Raw genomic sequence first — 27,487 nt, 5'->3', positions numbered from 1 at the left:
GACCAGCAACATGCTAACCCCTTCTTAAAAGGTGAGAAGGTAAAGCCAAAGCCTAGTTCTCTCATAGTGTTTCGCATTTTTTGGCTAGCATTCATTCATTCTCATTAGTCCTTATCCTCGAGTTGCTCTTGGCTTTGATAAGTGATGGTACTGAAAGTAAAAAAAAAAAAAATGTGGTTTTAGATATGACTGTGCATCTTTAAGAGAGACTCTGTCTGTTGGTCCATTATGCTTCTTTTTTTTTTTTTTTTTAATTTTTGTTCACCCCAAATAAAGAATATTGACATTTAAATGTAAAGGGCTACTATATAGGACTATGTCTATTGGAGACTATGCGAAGAGATAAGCAGCAAGATGTCTGTTCATATTACATTTAAATTGCTGCAGGTTTGTACAGTCAGGGAAGCAGGAAAGGAATTCCAAAGTCTAACAGTCCGAAGAAAGAAAATATTAGAGTAAAAGGCTTTCTGGTATATAGGAATCTCAAGAGTGAACGAATGGAATTTTGCCGCTTGATGGGTTAGTTGGGATATGAATGTCAGAGGGGTACAAAGACTATGACTTCATAAGAGCACATTTCATTAAAGTACTTGTAAAGCAAGCACAATGGGACAGGGGTTAGAGTTTAGTTGATTGTGTGAGACCTATTAGATCGGAGACTCTTTTTTTTTTTTTTTTTTGACCCTGTCTAAGAGGGAGAGACTAATGGTAGATACACTAGCTCAGATGTAGCAACAATACTCCATGCATGGGCGAATGGTAACTTTGTAGAGATACAGGATACTAACAAGTAGGAACTAGTAAAAAATTATACATAATACAAAATTATTTCAATATTTTTATAGTAAAATAATTTTCATTCTTAGACTACAATTTGGACCGAATGGTGGCTTTGTAGAGATGCCATTGAATCGGTTATATATTGTTGTAGATGGATTTTGGTAAGCGTATCTGCCTGACCACTGGTCAGTTATCCTCATATTTGAAACAACATTCTCCTCAGTCTGTCATGCTTAATATCTAAAATTGCATTTTCATGCCGAAATGCAAAGATTGAATGAACACATCTTAGAAATACTTGTTCTTATTTGTCTCGCTTTATAAACGTTGACAGTGAGATTAGAACTCCATATTGATATTCAAAATAGACTAACAACAGTTTTTTAATATACTAATTCAATTCAATTCAATTCAATTTATTTGGCATAGGTTAAAACATTACATGTTTCGTCACCATTAAGGAGGGCACAGGAAGAGAGAGAGAGAAAACAAAAAGGATAGCGAATAAAGTGGAAAGGAGGGGTGCTGTGAATTTAGACAGTTTGAAATACAGTTGACCAGCACCTGTCCAACTTCATTTTGAACTGATCCGTTGTTGGTGAGAGGACAACCTCAAGCAACAGTCAATTCCAGGGAGCTGATATACGGATGGAAAAAGCGGCTTTTCATCAGTTTATCTGAAATCTCTGATGAAACAGCTTTAGATCTTGTCCTCTCAGTCCACATTCGAGTGCTGGATTGAAGAAAAGATCCTGAGGGAGGTCGTAATGGCCATGAATGAGGTTATGGGTCAAAACTAGATCGCCCCTCAATCTTCGGTGCTCCAGCAAAAAAAGGTTCAGCCGCCACAGACGTGTCTCACAAAAAACCTTGCACCGACCGGGTCGCCAGCCTTTGCACTCGCTTCAGATGCTGAATCATGAACCAGATATGGAGACTAGTCATGTGTGTGTGATCAATATATCTTAAGATTAAATAATTTGCAAAAGGACATCACATTAATTCACAAGTCATTCTTTTTATTTTCTAATTCAATGATTGTTTTCAGTTCATCATAACATAATTCTATTTATGCAAGAACCCGTGGTGTAAGAGATAAAGTACTTGGTAAAATTCAGTTGTAAGTTAAACCTTCAACCTCCAGAAGAGTGTTATTCTCAGTGTGGGCGATACTCAAAATGCAGTTGCAAATTACTCAGGACTTCTATCTGGTCATGGCTATCAGAATGTGACCATGATACTCCCATGGATTAAATAAAGGATTCTGTTTGAAATTTCATGCAGATTCACAAGTTTGACAAAAAATTCTTGAAAATGACAAAATACTTGGTCGGAGGTTATATCGGCTGAAACGTTGTGAAAATAGCATTCAAGATTAGAACAGTAGTTTGAATAATCCAAACAATACAAATTATCGATCCTTATCTAAAAAATTCAAAACATTACTTTTTAATATCATAGATTAGAAATCCTTTCTCTATATTAATTTCATTAGAAAATTAAATTCTACCATGATGCATTTTGGTTCATTCGCACACATATCAGCCAGATTATTTATTTGTTAAATTGTAATTAAAAACAAGCACTTTCCTTAACACACACACACTGCATCCAAGCAAGCAAATATTTTTTATTTTGTAGATAAAAGCTTAACATTTTGGGTGGAAAGAGTTTTTTCCCAATCATTTCCGCTCAATTTATTTCTTAGTTTCCTCAATTTTCCCAGGCAACATCGGGACACAGGTCTCACTTTCATTTCCTGTTCCTTGTTTCCTCTACTGTACCAGCATGCAGAGATTTAAATGTAATATGAATAAACATCTTGCTGCATAACACCCCACTTAGGATGCTCCCTATAAATCTAGCCCATTATCAAAGTACCCCCTTTCGTCTTAATAGCAATGTCTTGTTTGAGGTGACTAACATTTTTTAATTAAAGATGTTTTTTTAATTTTTTTATTTTAATTTTTAAAATTCGTTGTGAACAATTTCTTTCAGAATCATATGAGTTCTCTGCAGCAGCTCATCCATTTACAAAGCAAAAGCAAAATCTTGATTAATTTAGTCAAAACCACTTTACACCAATTGACCCCCTCCCCTCTGGATCCCCTTTGTCCTTTGGGATTTCTCAGCATACGGACTACCCCGCTTCCTTTATGTAGCGTCTTTGCCTACTTTAGACATGTCTGCCGGATGTAAGATGGAAGGATCCCAAAGTACCTCCTTTACAGTGAACAGATAATTGGCAAGAAAAATAGGAGTCACTCTTAACTTCGATTCAAAGACTCGTGTAAAAGAGATTTGAAAAAGGTTGTCATAAACCTTAGAAGCTGGGAGGCACTTACTGATCCGCATGATCAGTGGAAGCACCAGGTTACGAGCAGCTTCAAGAGGTGAGGATAAACTTCGTCAGTCGTGATAGGAGAAGTGAGACTGAGCACAATGCAAAGAACGACTGTTCTACCCACCACCAACCCACGCCCCCACCCCGCATTAGGACACAGAACCAAGATCAGACATGATCAATGGATGCTAATGCTCACTTTACCAAATTTGATATCAGCTCTTTCAAGTGTTTTTGTATCCTACACAATTCTGAATTATTTCAAGAATGATTTGTTTGTTTTTTTGTTTTGTTTTGTTTTCTACGTGAACTCTGATATATATACAAGTTCTTTTGCTTTTATACACTATTAAATCACCACTTGTCAAGCCAAAAGCCACTTCAAAACAAAAATTAATGAAATAAAATGATTGTCAACTAAAAGATGCAGAAATCTATGAGAGCACTAACCTTAATTAACATTATTAACTGATTCTTACTTATGAGGTTGTTTTGACAAGAATTTGTTGACATTGGATTTGAAGATGACCAAATTCTAATAGGCAGGGAAGCAGTCCTGCGGTAATGTGTTCCAAAAATGGGAAATCCTTTGAATAGAAGCTCCCTACGAGTATATATATATATATGTCTAACTGATGAGCCCAAATGAGGGAGAAACTCAAATCTTGGACTTCCAGTTCATTGACTGTCATGGCTCTTGTGGGCTGCGACATTGTTTGGCTGTGGAAATATATATATATATATATATATATATATATATATAATCATTGTATAATTTTCTTCACTAGCAGGGAGAACCGACGTTGACCGGAATTGAATGAGGATTACCAAGTGTTCCACACTTCCAATGCAATACTTTTATTGTATTTGAAATCACTCAAATCACCTATCTTTCAATCAAATCGACCGATTACTTTCTCTAGTCAAGGATCCACCGTGATGCACCAGGAAGAAACTTCACATGCCTTTCTGAAGTGACTTAGTCCACAATACATTGTAATCTACATTGCATTGTAGAGAACCTACTTTTGATCTTATGAAATTATTTTTATGATGGCTTGAATTAAAGTTTAAAATGCAAAAGTCAAGTATCATTGTCCATTTGTGCTCTAAACAAAAACATTCATTTCGAATGTGTACCCGTTTTATCAAAATGCTACTGTTGATTTTATACTCTGGGCACTTCTGTGTTATACTCAAACTGTTCCGTCATTTATCGGATTTTTTCAATTATCAATTTTCGATATTTATCCAAGCCAATCAGATACAAAACACATGAACATTCCCTGACACATAAAGTACATTTGTGCGAAATTAAAAATAAAAACAATCCCCCAATCCTTTCGGAGTTCATAGCAAATGAACTCACACACACACAAAGTGCTTTTTATATATTAAGTAGATATTATCAGCTACATATGTGCATATGAATTTCTTATGTGGAATTTTGAAAGAAATCACACCTGGATCATGTATGCACATATGTAGTCAACAGTGTTTGTATTGATAAAGAAAATTATTCATTAATACAGCTCTATTTGTTATTGAGCACTACTTTAAATATATCAGAGTTTCATTGATATATATATATATATATATATATATATATATACAGGGTGTCCGTAAAGTTACTATACAGTCTTACAAGTTACTATACAGACACCCTGTAATATATTAACAGTACAGTAAGATATTGTATTAAAATATTTATTTGTAACAAAAGAAATAAAAAGAAATAACACCTTTATGTTTATAAAAATCTCAGAAAATACACGTGTTACATCCGAAAAGACTGTAACAGTCAAGGCAAACAATTTCTATGACAAATATTCAAATTGGAGGCCTTCGCTTTAAAATAAATTTTCGCTCTTCCAAAGTTAGCTTGCGTGGCATGCTTGATTAAATAAACCTGTAAAAAAAATAAATATTAACTATTAATACAAATATAATACAATAAAATATAAGACTGTATAGTAACTTTACGGACACCCTGTATATATATATATATATATATATATATATATATATATATATATATATATATATATATATATATATACCTTCAGTTTCAGTATCTTAAGTCATCCTGATTTCACATCTAACATTAGACAATTGCTTTTGTTTTACTATAATTGAGAAAAGTTGAGAAACATGCCATAGATATGTACTTTAGCTAAAACTAGCGTTGCCCGAGTGTTTAGAGGTGTGTGTTGAGCAAAAAAAAAAAAAAAAATCATTGTAGGCAGGGAAGCTCGAACCTGTACCACGAAGGAGGAAAAGAATGTGAAAAAAAAAAAATGTGACGTCTTTGCCGTTGTGTCTATCGCCAAACTGGAAGTGGTGAAGGTTTAAATTAAGGCTAGTCAATCGGAAAGAGGGGATGACTTGTGAAAACATATGCGAAAAAAGTGACTCCTCCCTGTAGAAAAGTGCCCAGTTGAGGGTGAAGGAATTAATGTTTTTAGCCAATTTTTCGTCGGAAGGGTTGAGCTTCAAAACGATACCAATCTCGTGAAAATCCACTGCCTCTGTCGAAAGTTTTAGGTAGGCATACATACATACATACATACATGCATACATACATACATACATACATACATATATTTAAACAGACAGGTGAAATTTATATTGTGGATAATTATTTTTTAAGCTTACTTCAGTGTAAAGTCTTTAAAAAATCAGATAAAAATTATTTTATTTATGCATTATTTATTTCAAAATTTGAAAAACCATTTGTTTGAAATACAAAGATTTAAAGTTTTATGTTTTAACAGACATATGGCGTCTGATAGGTTGAGAAAGTGGGTGAGAGAATCCAGTTTTCCTTTATTAGTTACCATGGGAATTTCCTCTGCAGGTAACTTCATTCTTTCCAAGCAAATAATGTTTTCTTCTCTTTTCAAGAAAAATAGCAACTTTCCTTCCTGAAAGTAGACTTTTTTACAATCAAGAACACAAAAGCAAAGGTGTGTGTGTGTATATATATATACATATAAATCATTTACTTGATACATATATACATGTATATACATATACATACATAAGAGCTGATACATATATATACAGTGTGTTACTTGCTTTATTGCAGATCATATTTTATTTAATAACTTTCTTAATACTAAACATAATTAATTCACATTTTGTACAGCCATTGAACACACTTTGACAGGTTAGTCTATAAAATTTTATCCAAATATTCTTACTAGTTCAAAAGTTATACCAATTTTTGAAAAAGATGAAATTTTTACTGTTTCTCGCTTTATTGCAGAAGTTCTAAAAATGCCTAAAAATGGACGATTGACTGCACCAGAGAAGAACAGGATAACCGCAGGTCTTGCAGAGGGTCTTACAATTCTCCAGTTATCAGAAGAACTTGGTAGAGATAAGAGAGCTGTGGCATCCTTTGTGGAGAAGCCAAAGATTTCACCACGTAAGGATAAGGGCAAAAGAAAGGCCATTTCTCCTCATGACATGCGAAAAATAAGCAAAGAAGTCAATAAGGACCCAAATGACACCAGCAGGTCTATTTTTATAAAAGCTGGCGTTGCTGCAATGTCAAGAAAAACAAGATGTAGTATTTTAAACGAAATTGCAAGAAACGTAAAACCCATTTCAAAACCTCCTTTGAACCAAACCAACATGAAAAAAACGCATAGCTTGGGCACAAAAATACATGAAAACAGACTTTCAACAAGTTTTATTCACGGATGAATCGAGAGCCACGCTGGATGGTCCAGATGGATGGGCTAAAGTTTGGACTCCTAAGGGAGATCCTATGCCATATCGTATCAGGCGTCAACAAGGAGGGGGAGGAGTTATGTTTTAGGGCTGGAATCGTTGGAGATGAACTCTTAGGACCCTTCAGAGTGCCTGACGGCGTTAAACTTACCAGCCAAACATACATCCAGTTTTTGGAGGAGCATTTGCCACCTTGGCTGGACGACTTCCACTTCTTCGTCGTAGACGCCTTACTTTTATGCACGATAACGCTCCATCTCACGCTGCAAAAGCTACCAAATCCTACCTTGAGTCTCTGTGGATCAAAGACGAAACTCTCATGACCTGGCCGCCTTGTTCTCCTGACCTGAACCCAATAGAGAACTTTTGGTTAATTCTAAAAAGAGGGGTTTATGAAGGAGGACGGCAATTCACATCAAAAGATGCCCTTTGGAATAAAATTCTTGAAGTGTCTAGGACCATAACACCTTCTCAAATAAAAAAAACTAACCTCATCTGTTGATAATAGACTGTTTAAGGTGATTGCAAGGAAGGGAAATTATGTTGATAAATAATTCGTTTTTCGTTAAAATGTCACGCTTTGTGGGTTGTATTTGATTTCTATATGGTTATATATCTGTTATTGTTACTAATTTGAATTAAATTAACAAATAAATTCATACTTTTATTACCTTTAAACTGTATTTTCAATACGTTGCAATAAAGCGGGAAACAGTAAAAATTTCATATTTTTCAAAAATTGTTATAACTTTTGAACTAGTAAGCATATTTGGATAAAATTTTATGGACTAACTTATCAATGTGTTTTTTATAGCTGTACAAAATTTCAGTTAATTACGTTTAGTAATAAAAAAGTTATCAAGGAAAATGTGATCTGCAATAAAGCAAGTAACGCACTGTATATGTATTAATAATTTACTTGATACATGTATACATACGTATATATATATATATATATATATATATATATATATATATATATATATATATATATTAATCATTTACTTGAAACGTACTCGGTTTGTATATACCAATCGTAATGGATTAGAAAATCTTTCTCATAAAAAAGTTTTTTATAATGAAAAAACTTTTTTTTTTGTATATAAATTTTGGAAAAAAAGTCCAAGCTCAATGAATGCCTACTTATTGGGTCCAGAGCATATATAGCATAGTATAATAATTCTCCAAGTTTCAAATATCAAGTTTTCTCAGTTGGTCATTTATTACTTTTCAAAAGGTATCCATTACAATATTGTTTTGCATTGCGACTAACAAGTCTGCAAAATTATGTTATTGCTGCATATAACTTTGAAACAAGAAAGAACAGTAGAGCGTGTCAGTTACATGAACCATGTAAGTTGTCCAAAATGGTGTTTTTTATAAGTTTTTTAAGGTAAACATCTGATGAGTATGTGACTAAATATGCAGCAATAACATAATTTTGTAGACTTGTTGGTTGCAATACGAAACAATATTGTAATGGATACCTTTTGAAAAGTAATAAATGACCTACGAAGAAAACTTGATTTTGAAACTTGGAGAATTATTATATTGCACTGTATACATATACTAGCGGGGGTACCTGGAGTTGGCCGGGTGTTTGGAGGTGTGTGTAAGGGGGGGGGGGTAAAGAAAAGAATAAGTGAAGTGTTTAAATATCATAAATATTAAATTTAAATATTATAAAAAGAAAACGATGTGAAACTTCTTTAAAAAACCAAAAAAACAAAAAAAAAAAAAACAACGAACAAATGTAAAACTTCTTAAAAAAAAAAATCGGAAAAAAAAAAACAGCGAACAAATGTAAAACTTCTTTAAAAAAAAAAAAATCGGAAAGACCAAAAGAAAAAAAAACAGCGAACAAATGTAAAACTTCTTTAAAAAAAAAATCGGAAAAACCAAAAAAAAAAAAAAAACAGCGAACATATGTAAAACTTCTTAAAAAAAAAAAATCGGAAAAAAAAAAACAGCGAACAAATGTAAAACTTCTTTAAAAAAAAAAATCGGAAAAAAAAAAAAATCGGAAAAACAAAAAAAAAAAAAAATCAGAAAAACAAAAAGCAAAAATAAGGGAAAAAAAAATGATGAATGTGTTTGGAAAAACAAAAACAAAAAAACACAGCGAAAAGCAAAAAAAAAAAATGGCATAAGTCACCCTTCGATTTGGTGTGTTTCACCCAGTAGAAGGCATAGAATGAAAAGGAAAGTTAAAATTCCATTCCAGTTTTTTTAAGCAACTACCAAATGAAATAAAACGGAAATGATGTTTTATATGTTTATTTAAAAAAAAAAAATGGAAAGAATCATTTTTTATTTTTAGTGTAAAAATGTTGGCCGGTATCAGTTAATTCCATGGTGCGTTTCACCCAATAGGAAGCATAGAACGGAAATGCACAGTAAAATTCCATTCCAGTTTTTTTAAGCAACTACGAAGTAAAATAAAACCGAAACTGGCGTTCCTTCATAAATGTCCCTTGCGAACGATCCCGGAAACGGTGTAATTGGTGGTAGGGGAAGGAGGAATTAATTAGAGAGAAAAGATTTTCGTACCTCCATTGATTTTAACCGATTATTGCAGTGAACTCTCACCAGAAAAAATATAGGAGTCTACGATTATCGAGGAAGTGGAAAGGTAATATGCCTATAACACACCTCAGATATTGTGCTGCAGTTTGTGCATATTACATTTGAATGAAATGTCTTGATTTTTAATTCTATTAAGGTCAAAATCATAGGTGAAAATGAGTTCATTTTATATATATAGGGATATGCTTATATATAAAAGGTACTTTTTGTGAGTATGTATGTGTGAGTTCATTCTCTATGAATTTGAAAATGGCTAAGCCGATTTAAAAAAAGTTTTACACAAAAATACCTTATGTGTTTGAAATAGGTTTTGTATTGGAATGCCCCCAATAAGTATTAAAAATCGATATTCAAAACAATCTGATTAAATAAAGAACAGTTCGATTTTGACCAAAGTTAACACTCTGATCCGGCCTAACATCACAAATGCATTCTAGAAATTTTATCCCCGCACAAGTGGAAGGTCTCGGCATATAAAATCAACAGTAGTGTCTTTGATAAGACAGAGGCACGTTTGAAATGAATGTTTGTGTTTAAAGTGCAATTAAGCCATGATACTTAACTTTTGCATTTTTAAATTTAATTCAAGCCATTATATAAAATAATTTTATAAAATCAACTGCAGATTCTCTACAGTGCAGTGTAGATTACAATACATTGTGGACTAAGTCAATGGACGGGGAGGCATGTGAAGCGTCCTCTTGGTGCACTATGGTGGGTCCCTGACTAGAGCAGACAATTAATCAATTTTATTGAAAATGGGTAATACCACTGATTCTGATGACAGTAAAAGTATTAGAAGTCTAGAACATTAGTTGATCCTCATTTAATCCCAGACAACGTCAGGTTTCTCTGCTAGAGTGTGTGTGTGTATATATATATATTACATTAAACCCTTACAAGGCACACTGCCACTTGGATGCTACTATTTGGGATCATGCTTAGGAAATATTAACAAGATGTTGGTTTACATTACATTTAAATTTCAGCATATTAGTATAGTCAGAGAAGCTGGTAGCAGGAAGGGAATTCCAAAGTCTAGTTGGGTGAGGGAAAAGATATTAGAATAGAAAGCTTTCTGGCATTTAGGGACCTCAACAGTGAAGAGGTGTGATTTGGTTGCTAAGTGGGTTTGTCAGGAATATATACATCGAGGGAGCACAAGTGCAAGAAGTTCATCAGAGCACATTCCATTAGAATATATGTAAAACTGGTACAGAGATGCAACATTGTAGCGATGGGACAGGGGTTGGAGCTTAATTGACAAAGTGGGACCTATTGAAAACTCTTTTTTGAATTCTATATATATATATATAATCATTTTTTTACTATAATAATTAAATACCTACAGACACTGGTGTTTCATTCTTTCGGGAATCTTCAGTACAGGGTGTTACGATTAACACCAGTCGAACGATTCGAAGTCGGCAACACGAGACATCTCTGGCTCGATTAGCAAAGTCCGTTCCATATATATATGGAAAAATAATAACCAAAAATTGTTTGTATGTTCATCAAAGAACATCAAGATATCTGACTTGAAGAAAAACAGAAATCATCTTGAGAAAGTCTTTGAATAAAGATAAAACATCGATGAACATAAAACAATTTTTTTAAAAAGATGTTAAGCATACTTTTAACTCTATTATTGTGTTGCTCATTCCTTAGGCAACATCGAATAGCCATGCTCGTTTCAAATGTAATATACATGAAATCTATTTATCTAAATAATAAAAACAAACTTAATCCACAGGAATCAACAGGATATAACGTTTTTGATCGGCTTTATTCTGTTGTTGGCATCGGTTTCTCTAATTCCTTTCAAAGTTGGGTACTCACAGCAGGAAGGATATCAATATCTTTAGTGAGAAATACAGTCCTTTTGGTTACATAGTATGTGGGACGCTCAGATCACGTTGGGATCTATTTCACCACGGTCACTACCCAAATAAGAGTATATTACAAAGACTTTTATACTGGAGGGGTGGGTTTTATATATATATATATATATATATATATATATATATATATATATATATATATATATATTAGAAGAGGTACCCAGCGTTACCCGGTATTAAACGTAACGTTAAATTCCTTAAAAAAATGAAGTAAAAAAAAACAAAAAAAAACGGAAAGAAACTAAGACATGTGTATGCGAGTATTATGTTTTTCTAAACAGTTCACTTCTTGTAAGTAAAAAAAGAAATACTCGAGCTGAGATCGAAAGCAAAACCTAAAGACAGTGAGTCAAGTATGATAACCATTAGGCCAGCTTGGCACGATCTTAAAAAAGTGTTTTCAACTTAACATAATATGAACGATTCGTACATGTGCACTGTACAGTCGTGAAACAATTGATAAACAGATAAAAATCTGATAACTAGGGCTGTGTCTAACTGTGTCGGATATATGCTCGAGAGTCAAAACAATGAAAAGAATATGCTGTTGTCATAGCCCTTCTGATAACTCGCAAGTACCATTTTTTTTTTTACCCCTTAGTAGCCTTTTCTTCCAGATGAAAACCGCTTAAAAAGTTTTCCTCATGTCTGAATACTCTATATATCAAATTTCATTCGTTCAGTATATATGTTGAGAAATGTCCTCACACACACACACACACACACACACACACACACACACACACACACTGTTTTAAAAAAAGTAGCCCGAAATGTAACTGATAATCGTTGTCAGGATTCCCACGCGCAAATACTCTGAATCAACAAAATAATTTGGTGGTTGTAGTATTTAAGGTAAAAATTTATATTAAAAAAAACAAAAAACAACAGCAATTGTTGTAAATACAAACATACAACAAATAAGTTTTCTGTTATGCAAAATAAATAAGTTTTTAACCTACATGCATAAAATATTGAGTTCAAGATATGTTTATTTTATGATGGGGGTGATATTTAAAAAAATTCATGGAAGAAGTTGGTAAATAAATTTCTTCAGCTTTCTTCATCTAAAAGGAAGCAAAGAAACAAAAAAATGTTTGGGGAAAGGGCATAATACCCGAGACATGTCACTTTCTCCTAAGAAAGTGTTTCGCACTCAGCGGTGTAGATTTAAAATCTGCCCCCCCCTCCTGTGTATTTTGTATTTGAAACGAATGATGACGTTTAATTGATTTTATTTCATTTCTATTTATAAAAAATAATTTAAAAAAAAAATGATTATTTGTAAACACAGAAAAAAGAAGCTATGAATGTTGGATAAAAGCACTTATAATAATAATAGTAAACTAGCAGGATCTGTGGAAATTCCATAAGGGACTCATTCATATGTATTATATTGATGTTGGCATTCTGTAGATGTTCAGCGTAAATGGAGATGCTCTGATATTGTAGCTCTTTTGTTAAAACTGCAAAAGTATTTATTTAAGCTAGCAGGGACGCTCAACGTTGCCCGATCATAAAGTATGCTGACATATGATATTATAACTTTTGTAGATTTCGTATATATTATTATATAGTTAATGATCTATCGATTTTTATATATTATAAAGTTACAATTCCAAAAATAAAAAATATATCGATATGACTTGGGTACATCAGCTTGAATCGAAATCGAAACCAAAACTTATGAAATATATAACTTGACTTCCTTCAGCATTAATCGAAACCAAACCCAAAACTTATGAAGAATTCTTGATATAATTATTTATATATAAAAAAAATAGATTACTAGAGATTACTGGAGTGTCATCAGCTATAACCGAAACCAAAACTTATGAAGAATTCTTGGTAAAATTATTTATTTTAAGAAATGGAAGTCCCTACCAATTAAATGACAGTCACTTGGATGTAAGCATGACACAAAATAAATAAATAACACACACGCTATTCTATTAATATATAGATTTTTTTTTAATTCATATTTTTAGACAAATACAAATTTTCTTTCATAAATATGTGAAAAACATTCACTTCATGATTTTTATTTCATTCATTTTCTATTCATAAAAAAAATAGCACTAATGCAGTTTAGCATTCCCAAACAAATTAATTGTGTTCATTTTAGGAGAGTTCTGTCCAGTCCATACAAGAAAAGAGTTTATAAAGCTTTTCCTTCCCTTTCCATATTAAGAATAGTTTACTAAATTTTCTTGGGAATGCTAAACTGCACAAGTGCAAAATTTTTTATTTTCAATGTTTCCAATGAAAGAAATCATTTTTCAGATTTTCTTATGCGTTGAAGTAAATTTTTGTATGTTAAAAATACAACATTCACAAGGGCCCAGATTTTCAAGGTACACCATTTTGAGTACGGAACATTTTCTTAGGAGAAAATCTTCAGCTTCTCTGTTAACTAAAACAAGCATTTAAGATTGATAGCCACAAACATTGAATATTACTAATAATAACCCATTTTTCTTTTTTCAAATTTGTTACCAAAACTCTTTTGTAAATACAATATTATTTGATACTGAAATCATTATAAAAAGTTTACTTGACTTTATGAGGTAGAGCATTCATTTATACAATAAATATGAATGTGCGTTGGTTACCAAAAATTTTTCTTTAATAATATATGAAACTGACTGTATCCTTCCGCTTTAGATTTTCAAAGTATCAAAATATACTGAAAACTGAGACCTCAGTGTTGCCAATATCCATCAGACAGTAGGTGTAATATTTGAAAAACACTCCAATCCTTTTGAGTAATTATAGATATCTCTGAAAAATACAGATGTTGTTGAAATATGGTTAATTATCCTCTTGATCCTCAAAAAAAAAAAAAAAAAAAAAATGGGTTAATTCAATAACTGTACTAATCTATCATTCTTCAACGGATTGTGTGTTGCATCTTAATCTACTTGGATTTTACATCATCTGTTTCATTGTTTGAGTTGACCAAAGAGAGGAAGATTTTCACCTGCTTAGTGTTTCTAGCCGATTTACTTAATTTATGTATTTTGAATTGAACTTTCTTCTCTTTTCTTCTAACCGTGTGATCCTTTTTGAATCAGGAAAAGTGAGTTTGCAAAGCCAGTTAAATATAAAGAAGAAAACATTCAAATTAGTTTTCTTCTGCTATATATATATATATATATATATATATAAAATATATATATATATATATATAAAATATATTTTTAGTCATCGACATACAGATCTGTTTCGTTGTTTCACAACTCATCGGTGGCCGCAAATTAATCTGTCCGAATGTCTATTTAAATAAACATCCGTCCGCCGCTCGTAAAGGGCTCAAACGTTTGTTTGTAAACAAACCGCGAGCTTCGCATTTTTTCAGCTAAATTAAGTGGCGAGTGAGATTATTTACGATAGTGCTCAACCCAAGAGGGGGGCTTTATAAAATATATTTTTTAGTCATCGACATACAGATCTGTTTTGTTGTTTCACAACTCATCAGTGCTGCTAGACTAACACCTATCCCAAGCCGAGGATCGAACCTAGAACCGTCGTGATGACAGTCGGCAGTTCTACCTCCTGACTACGGAAGCGGTGGCCGCAAATTAATCTGTCCGATATATATATATATATATATATATATAGCAGAAGAAGAGTAATAGACTAATTTCACAAATTCTCACGAGAATGAAACACGGAATATTCTGTGTGGCTTAAATGTCATATATATTTTCATAACTTTATTACAATAGAAAAATGCAAGCATGAAAAATAATATGGGTAAGCTTAAACATGGAAAAGTAAAGGACTAGTTGTTAAAAATGGAAAAGAAAAGGACAAGATATTTTAGTAAAAAATATAATACATTTATAACTTAAAATATTGCAGCATTAAGAATCGATTATATAATCTTAAATTGAATTAAAAAAAAATTAAGTTGTTGAAGCGACGTGGTTGTTATGGAAACCAATCATAAAAAACGTCGCTCACCTCCTTACATTTTTATGATTTTGAATACCGCTAAATTCATCATAACTTTTGTTTTACTGAACGAAAATTGAAATTTTTTTTCTACAGTATAGCTGAGAAAGTAATCTATAATTGTTTAAAATTTGGTCACAAAATGAGTGAGCGGTGAAGCTTTAAAGCAGTTCTAAATGACTAAAACTGCCACTTAACCATATATTTAAAAAAATCACTACTGTTTTTGAATCATATCTTTTCTCTTAATGGATTTTTTGATTTAATATTTCCTTGACACCTCCTCCTATGCAGGAAGCTGGTTCAACATGCCTAGGGTAAAAGCCACTGGTATACATACATACTAACAGATGAAACGATGACAGTTCCGTGCAGAGTTTTCACTCCTAGATTTTTTTTTTTCATCCCGATTTGTTTTGTTTTTAAATCAATTTGTATTTTCATTTTTTCACCTGTTTTTTTTTATGAGAAACTGTATTTTTAAATAAAACCACTAAAATTAAAAAAAAAAAAAAAAAGAAATTCATCTGCTGTTTGAGAATGAATCTCTTTTACATTATTTTTAATCAGGGAAATAGGATTCAGTTTTCAAACATCTTTTCAGGTTCCATTGTACAGGAAAAATGTCTTAGGTAAACGAACATTGATTAGCTTCGCTTTAGTATAACAAAATCATTTGATCTTTTTTCTCTCTTGTTTTTATTTTGTAGGTTGACATGCCCGTGTTTTTCTACATTGATCCTGGATTTGCAGAAGATCCCAAACTTGAACATGTCGATTCCATCACTCTCTCGTACACATTCTTTGAGGCCAAAGAAGGCCTCAAACTTCCACTGCCAGGTTACGCAACAGCTTAACAACCATTAAATGATCAGATCGTCTTATTCTTCTTTTCAAGATGAAAGCGGTCAAGAACCACCCAAGACACATTTTTTACCTCTTCCAGTCAACGGAAAAGCTTCCGGATCTTGATTGACAAATTCAGTGGTCGTCAACCATGGAACGATAAAACCGTTCCAGTTCAATAATGTGGCAGAATAAGTTGTGTTTTTCATGTTGGTTTTAGTAACACAATTTAATCATAATGCTTGACTTTTTTTTCTTTTAAACTTCAAGCAGAAAATCAATTTCTATTCTATAGTTTGAATGGCTTCAAAATCACTTTTGCATTTCAAAAGGGATGCAAGATTACCTTTCCTTTTTTTGTCCTTTAGTGCTCATATTCCATGAGCGATATTCCTTAAGAAGGTGAAATAATCTCTTCATATAATATTTATCGTTGGCTAGTTTTTGACCTTGCGTGTGTTTTTTTTAAATCTCCTTTCATCAAGTGGCTTCATGGTTGCCTGGGGCGTTTCCATTATAGATATGACTAACTGTATTTACCTAGTGTCGACCAAATGAAGACATTACCCAGATGAAGAGCTTAGAGAAAAATAATTGAAAAATAAAATCATGTTTACAATTTTTTAAAAGAGGATTTTTAGTTTTCTCTTATTTCATTTTTGATTTTGTAACTGTTCGATTATTAGTGAATAAAAATAAATTCAATATATATTTATCGAAGTTTCATATAGATGATCAACACACAGACACAAAAGATCTACTTTAATAGTTTTATAGAGAGAATAACAGATCAGAAACGGTTTAAAACTGTTTACGTTGAAATCTGAAAGTGATTTTTTAACCTTTAATGGGAAAATAGTAAGTCATTTTTTTTTATTATGGTTTTACCACTGCCAGGGCCAAAAACTACTCAAAGATAAAGGCTATTAATTGAACATTTAAGGTTTAAAAGTCAAAACTTCAGTATAATGGTACTTTTTCTGCTCCTTAACCAAAACGAAAAACAATATTTTTTACCTTTGTCATATAATTGGACTATGAGGTGTCTCTGCAACTTTTAGATTTGTGGACAAAACAAATTTCAATTTTATTTTTTTAGATTTGGTGGGAGAATTTGTAATTTTTTTGAAAGGATTTAAATTACTTTTCACCAAAAATAAATTTAATTTGCTTTCGTCTGTTGTTGTTGAACATGAATTATTAAAACAATTGTTTATTTGAAATTTTTGCATTGTTTTTATTTCAATTTGTCAGCAAATTTAGAAAGGCAGATCCCATCCTTGACCCATTGCATATCTGCAATTAATTTATCTTGGATAAATTAAAAACCAAAAAATGTTGGATAAATTAAAAACAAACAAAAAAACTATTACTAGATTCTATTTTAAAAATGATACATCTACATATTCATCTATTATACAGGGTGACCCCCAAAAAACAGAGGACATTCAATTGTTTTTCTGAGAATTTTACAGTCAACGAAGAAAAAAAAGCCAAAGACCCTAGTGTTTTTTTGTGATGTTTTGAATATAATAAGCTAGTTATGACCAAAGTTTCATTTCATTTGGACAAAACACTAAGAAACAGAGGCTAATTAGAGTTGGGCCCGTTTTTGTTTTTAGTCACTCTGTATGTATTAGCAACAATCTGCTCTTTTTGGTGACTAGTATATATGATAAACTAACATGTACTACATTGCTTCTTCAAACAAAAAGGTAATGCCTGGGAGAATGGTCTCATGATAACGGAATAAATACTAGATTATGACCCTTCTCCATAAAAGAAGAAGGTAATCCCTAGGAACAGTTACTACATTACACCCCCCACCACTACCACCACCAAAAAAGGAGATGGGAGGACGATATTATGCCAACAGAACATGTATTACACTACCACCCTCCTCGAATTGAGCATTGAAAGATGGATAGTAAACTGAATGCAGCATAAAAATATGAATAATAGTATGGCTTCAGCTCCAGACATAAGGTAACAGTGACTAAGTGCTTAGTGAAACGGGCTTGCAACCTGAGTAGGTCATGTTTGAATCCAGTTTACTCCACAGAAATTATTTCATCAAACCAACAGTTGACCTTGCGTCTAACTTTTTGGAAAGCTGGTAAATAAAATAACTTCGGTTTCAGGCACAGATACTAAATCTCCATTAGTAATAGATACAAGACGTACCTGTAACCCGTTGGGTCACAGCCACTATAATTATTTGTTCCACTTACATTTCAATTGAAAATTCATAAATTGTTATACACAAAAAGAATTTCTTAACAGATATAAAAATAAGTCCCTTTACTTCTATATTAGATCCTTAAAGAAACAAATTTTTTTTTTGCAGTAATGGCTTCAAGACTAACCAAATACCTACTAGCAAATGGATATATCGACACTTCTGTGCATGAAGGTGGTGTACTTGGAATAACAGGTTGCCTGGAGCATGGAAACATGATATAGGAGGCTATCAAAAGAGCAAAAGTTAACAAAGTTTACTTAGATGCCATATGCTCGATTTAGCTAATACATATGGGTCTATACCTCATCAAATGATTCAAGTATCCCTTTAGATACACTACATCATAGAGAGAATATACAAGATGCTGGCAATATATTTTGATGGGTTTCATATGCGGTTTACCACAAATGACTACACAACAAACTGGATGAAATGGGAATTGTAATGGGATGTAAAGTGTCACTTATACTTTTCGTTTAAGTGATGTAGATAATTCTGAAAGCAGCAAAAAGCAATGCAAGTTCTACTACATTAGGGAAAAAATGGCAAATGCTTCTATTGAAGGTTGTCATGGATGATAACTATGGAACTTACATCAAAACAAGCTGAGATGTGAAAGCTACTCAATATAATGGATAAACTGATGATCTGGTCTAGAATGATGTTTAAGTATAAAAAGTTTAGAAACCTCTCCCTCAGAAAGAGGAAAGTACATTTCCCCAACAAACCCACTTAGCAACACAATCACACCCCTTCATTGTTTAGGTTCCCAAACACCAGAAAGCTTTCTACTCTAATAGTTTCTTCCCATGAAGAGCTAGACTTTGGAATTCCCTTCCTGCTACCTACTTCCTTGACTGTACTGATATGCAAGAATCTAAATGTAAATGCAAACCAACATCTTGTTAATCTTTTCTAGGCATCGTCCCAATTAGTAGCCCCTTACAGCCAAGTAGTGATATGCCTTATTTGGAGTGAAGGTGAATTAAAATATATATATATATATATATATATATATATATATATATATTCATTGTCTCTGGATAATCAGCCCAGCAATTTTCGAATCCATAGAGAACTTTCTCTCTCTCTCTCTCTCTCTCTCTTTCACATACGCACACACATATCCTTTTATATAATAATTGAGATATGGAATTCATATTTATTGTTTTGGGGTTAGTCCATTATTTTTGAAATGAGTAGATCAGCTTACCTCATGACAGTATTATAAGAGAAACAGAATAAAAAATATGATGGAGGTGGGAATAAAAAAAAGTTAGAACAAATACATAAAAAATATGAACACAAAGCAGGCATAAACCAAGATTCGGTACCAGATAAAACGTTTTCCACCATGTTTAATACGAAACACGTGTGTTGGATTCAGTTTGTTCACTTCCAAGAATGAAGGAAGAACAAGCAAAAAAAAAAAATGAACGTTTCACCGTCATGTTTAATAGAGGAAATTGTGTAGAAAGTAATTTTCCTATTATTAAGCATAATTTATTACTGAAATATAATTCTTGCATGAAATGAAGATGATAAAGTCTCTAACAAAGTGTTTTATTTAAAATTTAATATGTGCGCCAGCATTCACCACCAGCTTTTTTTTTTAAATCACCAATAGCACCAACCTCACCTTCCTGAATTTTAGAAAGACTATTTCGATATTGTAGTACTTGCAAAGATACCTGTGCTTTGTGTGGGACTTTGCTGTATGCTCGGGTGTCAGCTTCGCAGGTACCCGCGCGTACAGCAAAGTCCTGACCTTAACTTTAGACCTTGACATTGAGATATAGTGTGCACCATCTCTAGGTCGGAGACCATCATCATGTCAGGTTTGGTCATGATCAGTCCAGTGGTGTGGGCTGTAGGAGAGTATATACACAAAGTTATGACCTTGACCTTAAACTTTAACGTTGAAAATGGTGTGCATTATCCCTAGGTAGGGAATCATCATGATGCAAGGTTTGGTCATGATCGGTCCAGTGGTGTGGGCTGTAGGAGAGTTGTACACACAGACACACACGAATGCTACTACTTTATATATAGAGATGCTTCAGGCTCATTGGTCAAGCATGGCAGGAAGATTTGAGACACACCTTCGACTCTTTGTGGAAGAAGCTGCGGCCTGATGCCATCTCCACATGTGACATTGGGAGATTTGAAGGCAAATCAGAAACCATTGAAGATCATAAAGATTCAATTTAATTCAATTTATTCGGTACAGGTTAAAATATTACATGTTTTGATGCTGTTAAGAGGGGCAGGGAAAGAGAGAGAGAGGGGGGGGAGGAAGCAAACAAAGAGAGAGGGAGGGACGCTGCGAAATCAGATGGAAATACAATTAACCAGCACCTGTCCAACTTCATCTTGAGCCGATCTGTTGTTGGATCTCTGACAACCTCAAGCGCCAGTCTATTGCAAACAGAAAATGTGAAGATGTTTCGCAACTTGAAGTTGAGGAAATTGTTTCACACGGAAGGTCAATGGGGTTCGTCGTCAATGAGGAGAACACAAAAGCACAAACTGAAGCTTACCACGGACGACCTGAAGGAGTTGGAGGTTATGAAGCTAAACATCGTTCAGAAACAGTTCTCTGCCAGCAAGGAGGAGGCCATAGATATGACAGGCAGAAATTAAGGAGATGCTATTATAAACTGGTAGAATTCATAGAAAAGAAACGCTGAAAAGTTTGCACGTGTCGTTCTCTTGCATAGTTTAATGAAATCTGCCTAAGTTATTTCAGAAACATATTAAAAATAGACAGAAACAGGCTCCCTTCGATCGTTTCTTCTCAAAGAGGCCAATCAGTAAGCCAAGGTGATGATCAAAGATATCCAATAGAAAAGGGATGAAGAGAAAAGAAGAAAAAAGTGATGAAAATTAGAAAGTGAAAAAGTAAAAATAAATTTTAAGTGTTTCACAAAGTTTGGACATCACCTCACTCGAAAAATAAGCTTCCATATTTTTGTATTAAAATTTTTAAAAAATTAATGTTATACATATTTTTTTAGTCACGTTCACCTCAAACAAGGCAGATCATCACTTGGATGTAAGGAGCTACTATTTGGGACAATGAGATCAGCAAGATGTTGGTTTATCGTACATTTAAACTTCTGCATATCAGTACAGTCAATGAAGCAGGCAGCAGGAAGGAGATTCTAAAGTCTAACTGTTCGAGGAAAGAAACTATTAGAGTAGAAAGCTTTATGGCATTTACGGACCTCAACAATGAAGGGGTGTGATTGTGTTGCTAAGCGATTTGTCGGGAGTATTTATACTGAGGGGGTACAAGTGCAATGAGTTCATCAGAGCATATTCTATTAAAGTACTTGTAAAGCAGGCACAGGGATGCAACATTGCAACGATGGGGCAGGGGTTGGAGGTTAGTTGACAAAACAGGACCTGTTAGATTAAAGACTCTTTATTGGACCCTATCCAAGAGAGAGAGAGAGAGAGAGAGAGAGAGAGAGAGAGAGAGAGAGAGAGAGAGAGACTAGTGGTAGATGCACCTGCCAAGATGTGGCAACAATACTTTATGCATGGGCGAATGGTGGCTTTGTAAAAGTACAGGATACTTTCAGGTGTGAGTAGTCTTCTAACCAGATAGAAAGAACCCACCTCCTTTGCAGCAGCCTTTGCAATGTCCTCAATGTATTTGTTCCAGTTCATATTGCCTGTGAATGTTAAGCAGAGGAATTTGAAAGAAGAATTCTCAGGTAGGGTGTTATTTCTCTAGGATATCTGTGGTTGGATAGATGTCTTGTAATTGTTAAAGGAGAGCAGCTTAGTCTTACTAGCATTAAATGCTACCATCCATTTGCGGCCCCATTCCACTACGGTCTGGAAGTCATTTTCTAACGATTTTGTCATTGCTTGGATTTGTGTACATCCGTTCTTCCCTCATGCATGTTATAGAGCGTTGTATCATCAGCACCGGCATCATTGTATTATGTTCTAATATCTACTTGAGTTATATGTATTAACGGTTAGGTTACGTACTATTTAAAACCAGAATGAAGTAAGTTTCATTATGGTTTTACCCTATTATAAAATTCAATGAGTTTTTTCATAGGACTTAGAACAGATAAGGCGATTTACGTGTAAAACGCTTTTCAGTATACAAAAATTTCAAGATACAACAGGCAAGCTGGAACCAATTAATTGCGGATCTCAAGGTTCCACCGTATGTGTGTGTGTATGTGTGTGTATATATATATATATGTGTATATAAGAGAGTACTAATCTGAAAAGATAAAGCAATTCTTGCAGAAAATCTCGTGAGAGCTCAATGCGATGCAGAGCATATGTAAGAGATAAAAGAAAAAAACACAACACAAACTTAGCCTATATATATATATATATATATATATATATATATATATATATATATATATATATATATATATATATATATATATTTCAGTTTTTCCTCTCTTTCTCTCCTTTTGTTTATCCATCTTTCTCCTTTAGGCCTTTCTAAAGCCTGAAATTGAAGGGGGAGTAATGTTTGCAGCAGCAGAAAAAGGCAGTTTCTAATTAAATGCTATTCTAAGATAGTTTTATAATTTCTCACTAACTCCCGGGGGAACTTCGTCTCCCGGCATCAAGCTGACGCATTCCTTCATAAGTGTGACTTTATATGCACTTCAAGGTAGACAGCTGCACGCATAGATGTGTATATGTATTATACACTGTGATGAGACTAAACTTTTTAGCCTGTTAGGGCTAATATGGTTGAATTTGTGCTCATTTTTGCATTATATACTAATCTCTAACTGTGCATCAAACGGATACCATAATACTTAGTTCGCTGCACCTTATCATGACAAAGGTTCATACAGAATTTCAGCTAGATCTGCTCAGTAGTTTCCAAGAAAAAGTGGCAGAGACAGATAGGCAAACAAATATACAGACAAAGAGAAATATAATAAATTAATTTCTTCCTTAAAATTTTTTTTTTTATTGCATTTTAACCCAAATACGGCTCAGTGTCACTTTGATGTAGGGGGCTACTATGTAGGACATAATTTGCAGGCATACTATGTAGGAAGTGGAGAAGCAAGATTTCTTATTATTAAGTGCATATAATTTATTACTGAAATACAATTCTTACAAATAATCTAATATATAAATCTTACTATGTCTGAGTGTGTGTGTGTGTGTGTGTGTGTGTGTGTGCCTCTCCTTTTTTCAATTTGTATCTCTTCCTAGATGGATGATCGTTAGACGAGGTGCAATAGCTCAAAAGATTGCAGGTTTAGTGCAGAATTTTATTAGGAGCATTTAATCGATTAAAATAATTACCAAGGGCTTCAAAAAAGGATTCAAACTTGAAAGCAATAACACCTTGACGAGAGTAGTACAATGGCGTCATTATGCGCATGCGTGACATCGAATAAAAGAGAAATATATTTATTAAGATATTTCACAACATTTTTGGAAGCGATTGTCTCTTTGGTGCAACGGCAAACGTGACTGATTAGTTGCACGATTGTTGCGGTTTCGATCCCCCATCTTTGCTGTTCTTTTTTTTACATTCTGATATTCTTGATTTTTAAATGTTATATAATGAATACACAATAACACTTTTAATAAAAAAAATAAATACAGAGGAATGTTTTTGCTTTACGTAACGAAAATGTCATATTCAAATATATATATATATATGACATATCGGCTTATTTGTTACATTCCAAAAATCATGTAAATAGATCAATTAATGGCATTTGTATTGGATTTACTCCTAAACTAATTAACCGATCATTATGAATTTTAATTATGTGTACATGTTTATATATTTGTATGTATTGGATTCACTCCTAAACTAATTAACCGATCATTATTACTTTTAATTATGTGTATGTTTATATATTTTTATGTATTGGAATCACTCCTAAACTAATTACCCGCTCATTATGAATTTTAATTATGTGTATATGTCTATATATTTTTATGTATTCGATTCACTCCTAAACTAATTAGCTGATCATTGTGCATTATAATTATGTTTATATGTTCATATATTTCTATGGATTCACTCCTAAACTAATTAACCGATCATTATGAATGATTAGTATACGCATATACTTATATATTTGTATGTATTGTATCCACTCCTGTACTAATTGAGTGATCATTATAAATTTAATGTATTATATATGTTTGTATATTTGTATAGTCATATTCCAAAAATCACATACAATAATCACTTTTAAATGTATTTATGTTTACAAGATATTCTATTAAAGTAATAAGGTACTTGTGTAGTACAGTACGCATGAAAAACAAAGAAAGTCTTACATGTGACATACATGAAAGTTATTAAAACCGAAAGTCCCGTTTAATATTCGAGTAGTATGACTTACATATGAGAAATAAGGTGCTTCTTCACTATAGCACCCAGATAACAAAATAAACAAATCCTTACCCCTGGCGTACAGAAAATATAACACAACAGAAAATTACATAAACGTATCGAGTTCTTTCATTTTTACATTAGATATAAGGTACTTGTACAGTATAGTACCCATATGAAAAATAAAGAAAATCTACCTACATTTTACTTACATAAAAGTAATCCAAACCGAAAATTATATAATATATTCGAGTAGTATGACATTTATATAAGAAATAAGGTGCTTCTTTATTATAGCACTCTATTATAAAAACAAACTCTCACCTATGACATACGGAAAAGTTTGCACAACAGAAAATTATGACAAGTCATCGAATAGTTCATCTATATATTAAAAATAAGGTACTTGCACATTATCCTACCCAAGAAATAAGGTACTTGTGTAGTATAGTACTCATATGAAAACCAAATAAAATCCTACCTGTGATGTGCATAAAAGTCATTTCGCGTTATATAAAAGAAATTCACGTTATATAAAAAAAATTCACGTTATATATGCAAATAGTATGACTTTTAAATGAGAAATAAGGTGCTTCTTTACTATAGCAATAGATGAAAAAAACAAACAAATTCTTACTCTAGACGCACAGAAAATTTAACACAACAGAAAATTAATTTAAAGTATAGAGTTCTTTCATTTTTAAATTAGAAAAAAATGGTACTTCTACAGTATCCTACCCAGGAAATAAGATACTTGTACAATGAAGTACCCATATGAAAAACAAAGAAATTCTTATCTGTGATGTACATAAGTTATCAAAATCGAAAATCATCTAATATATTCGAGTAGTATAACATTTATATAAAAAAATCTGGTGCTTCTCCACTATAGCACTCTGATGTAAAAACAAACACACTCTTACCTGTGACATATCGAAAATTTAGCACAACAGAAAGTTATGGTAATAATTTTAAATATGTGTTGTACACTACCCGCCCTAGGTAATAATTTTTTTTTCCACATACGTGCTGTAAATTTCCTGTCCAATGAAGGTACAATTATTCCATACATGTGTTGTGTAATACCCGTCCTAGGGTAGGTAAAATATTCTTTTGCTCAAAATGGCAAATGATACATAAACATAAAAACTTCCTCTATTCTAAGAATAACAGGTGTGTTCAAAATTTTTCTCATTGTCTTATACGATCCCGAACACCGCCAGGTGGCCTTGCTAGTGAAATATAAGAGACTATATGGCATGCAGTTTTATTTAGAATTCAATATGGCCACCATTATTCACCATCAGCTTCCTGAAAACCGCATCAACTGATTTCACATGTAACTTTTTCTTTTCATTAAGGAGTGTTCGTTTATCATGATAGAAACCACTCAATATATGGATAGTGTGGTGATGGTGCAGAGAGATGGAGAAATAAACCACAATTTTCATGCGGAATCTGATGTTGTTGCTTAGCATCATTCATTTTATATAAATCAGATAAATATTGCTGGCATTGGTTTCCCCATCCATGATATCTTTCTAGTTAGAATTATTTCTAGAAATCTATCTCGTATTAGTAGGTGGGATCAATGAAGGTTGTAAATTGAAAGTGTTTCTGTGAATCGAACTGGATTTGAACTTGGCACACCAACTCTCTAATTCTGTTATTGGCATTGGTTTCCCCTATATCTATTTAGCTAGAGTTCTTTTTAGAAAAAAAACAGCGGGTACTTACGAGAGGGACCGTGTGAAGATTGCCAACATCCCTAAGTGTGTTTCTGTGGAATTGCAGATGCTGCAAGAAAACAGTGGCACGTAAACCGAGAACAATTTGATTATGAGGCGAGGGTGATTATGCAAGATAGGCACTGTTTGGAATCCAGAATGGCTAAATAAAAGGAAGCAGGTTTTTTGCTTAAGGGTCAGCTTTGTTTTGGATGCCACGTTGTTCACATTAGTTTCTATGGGTTTTGTCTTTCTCTTGTGTTGTCAGAAGAGAAGAGACAATGACTACTGCTGTGGATGATATAATGAGCGAATGCCATTGTTGTAGTTGGCAAAAGAAATTACCACTGCTACTGCTGATATTACGAGTTAACCAAACATATCTGAATGTCCCGTCTCAATGTCCAGTTGGTCACTCTCATTCATCTCTAAGCAGAAGGCCAATGCATCCCTCTTAAAACACAATGGGAGCGAACTCGCTACATCATCCACCTTCTGAAGACTTGCTACTAACCACAGTTTCTTCAGCTATGCAACCACATCTCCCTTGCCACTAAATGGCTTCACCATTTCACTGCTTATTCATATCTTCATAATAATAATGGCTGAAATAGCTTGTAAAATTGTTTATAGTTTTTTGTGGTCGAACGATGTTTTTATGAACAAATTCCTATTTCAGTCATGTAAATGCTGTCAAGTCGAGCACAACAACTCAAGTCAGATATTTTTCTTTCTTTCTCTCAAGACAAAACATTCACTTATCCATTTAAACAGAAGCAACAACCCTTTTATTCTTTTTTCCTCTCCAAACTGAGAATAAAGTCACACACGAACGAAGCAACGTCCAAAACTGTAAGACTTGTGTCAAACAAAAAATCCATTCTTTTTATTGTCACCACGAACTCGCAGCAGCTCCTAAATTTGGATGTGGCTATGTATTTTTACAAAGTAAAATCTACTCAAAGTATCAAAGAAACTCCCCTCCCCCCCCCCCAAAAAAATGAG

The 27,487-nt window shown here is 33.1% G+C and overlaps 1 protein-coding gene across 2 annotated transcripts in view; it reads left to right on the top strand.

Moving 5' to 3' along the window:
* LOC145259668 (cytochrome c oxidase assembly protein ctaG-like) overlaps positions 1-17,375 on the top strand; it is a 357,953-nt gene extending 340,578 nt beyond the window's left edge. The window contains exon 6 of one of the 2 annotated variants that reach the window (XM_080117326.1): positions 16,017-17,375. In XM_080117326.1, the coding sequence (XP_079973452.1) occupies positions 16,017-16,163 (147 nt within the window). In that variant the 3' untranslated portion in view covers positions 16,164-17,375. The remainder of the gene's footprint in view (positions 1-16,016) is intronic. The other variant, XM_080117327.1, reaches the window with a different exon arrangement.
* Positions 17,376-27,487: the final 10,112 nt, after the last annotated feature.

This window comes from Euprymna scolopes, chromosome 35 (genome assembly GCF_053919585.1).
Source record: "Euprymna scolopes isolate OS-2025 chromosome 35, ASM5391958v1, whole genome shotgun sequence".
NCBI lineage: Eukaryota > Metazoa > Mollusca > Cephalopoda > Sepiida > Sepiolidae > Euprymna > Euprymna scolopes.
This window is presented reverse-complemented; position numbering and strand designations above follow the sequence as displayed.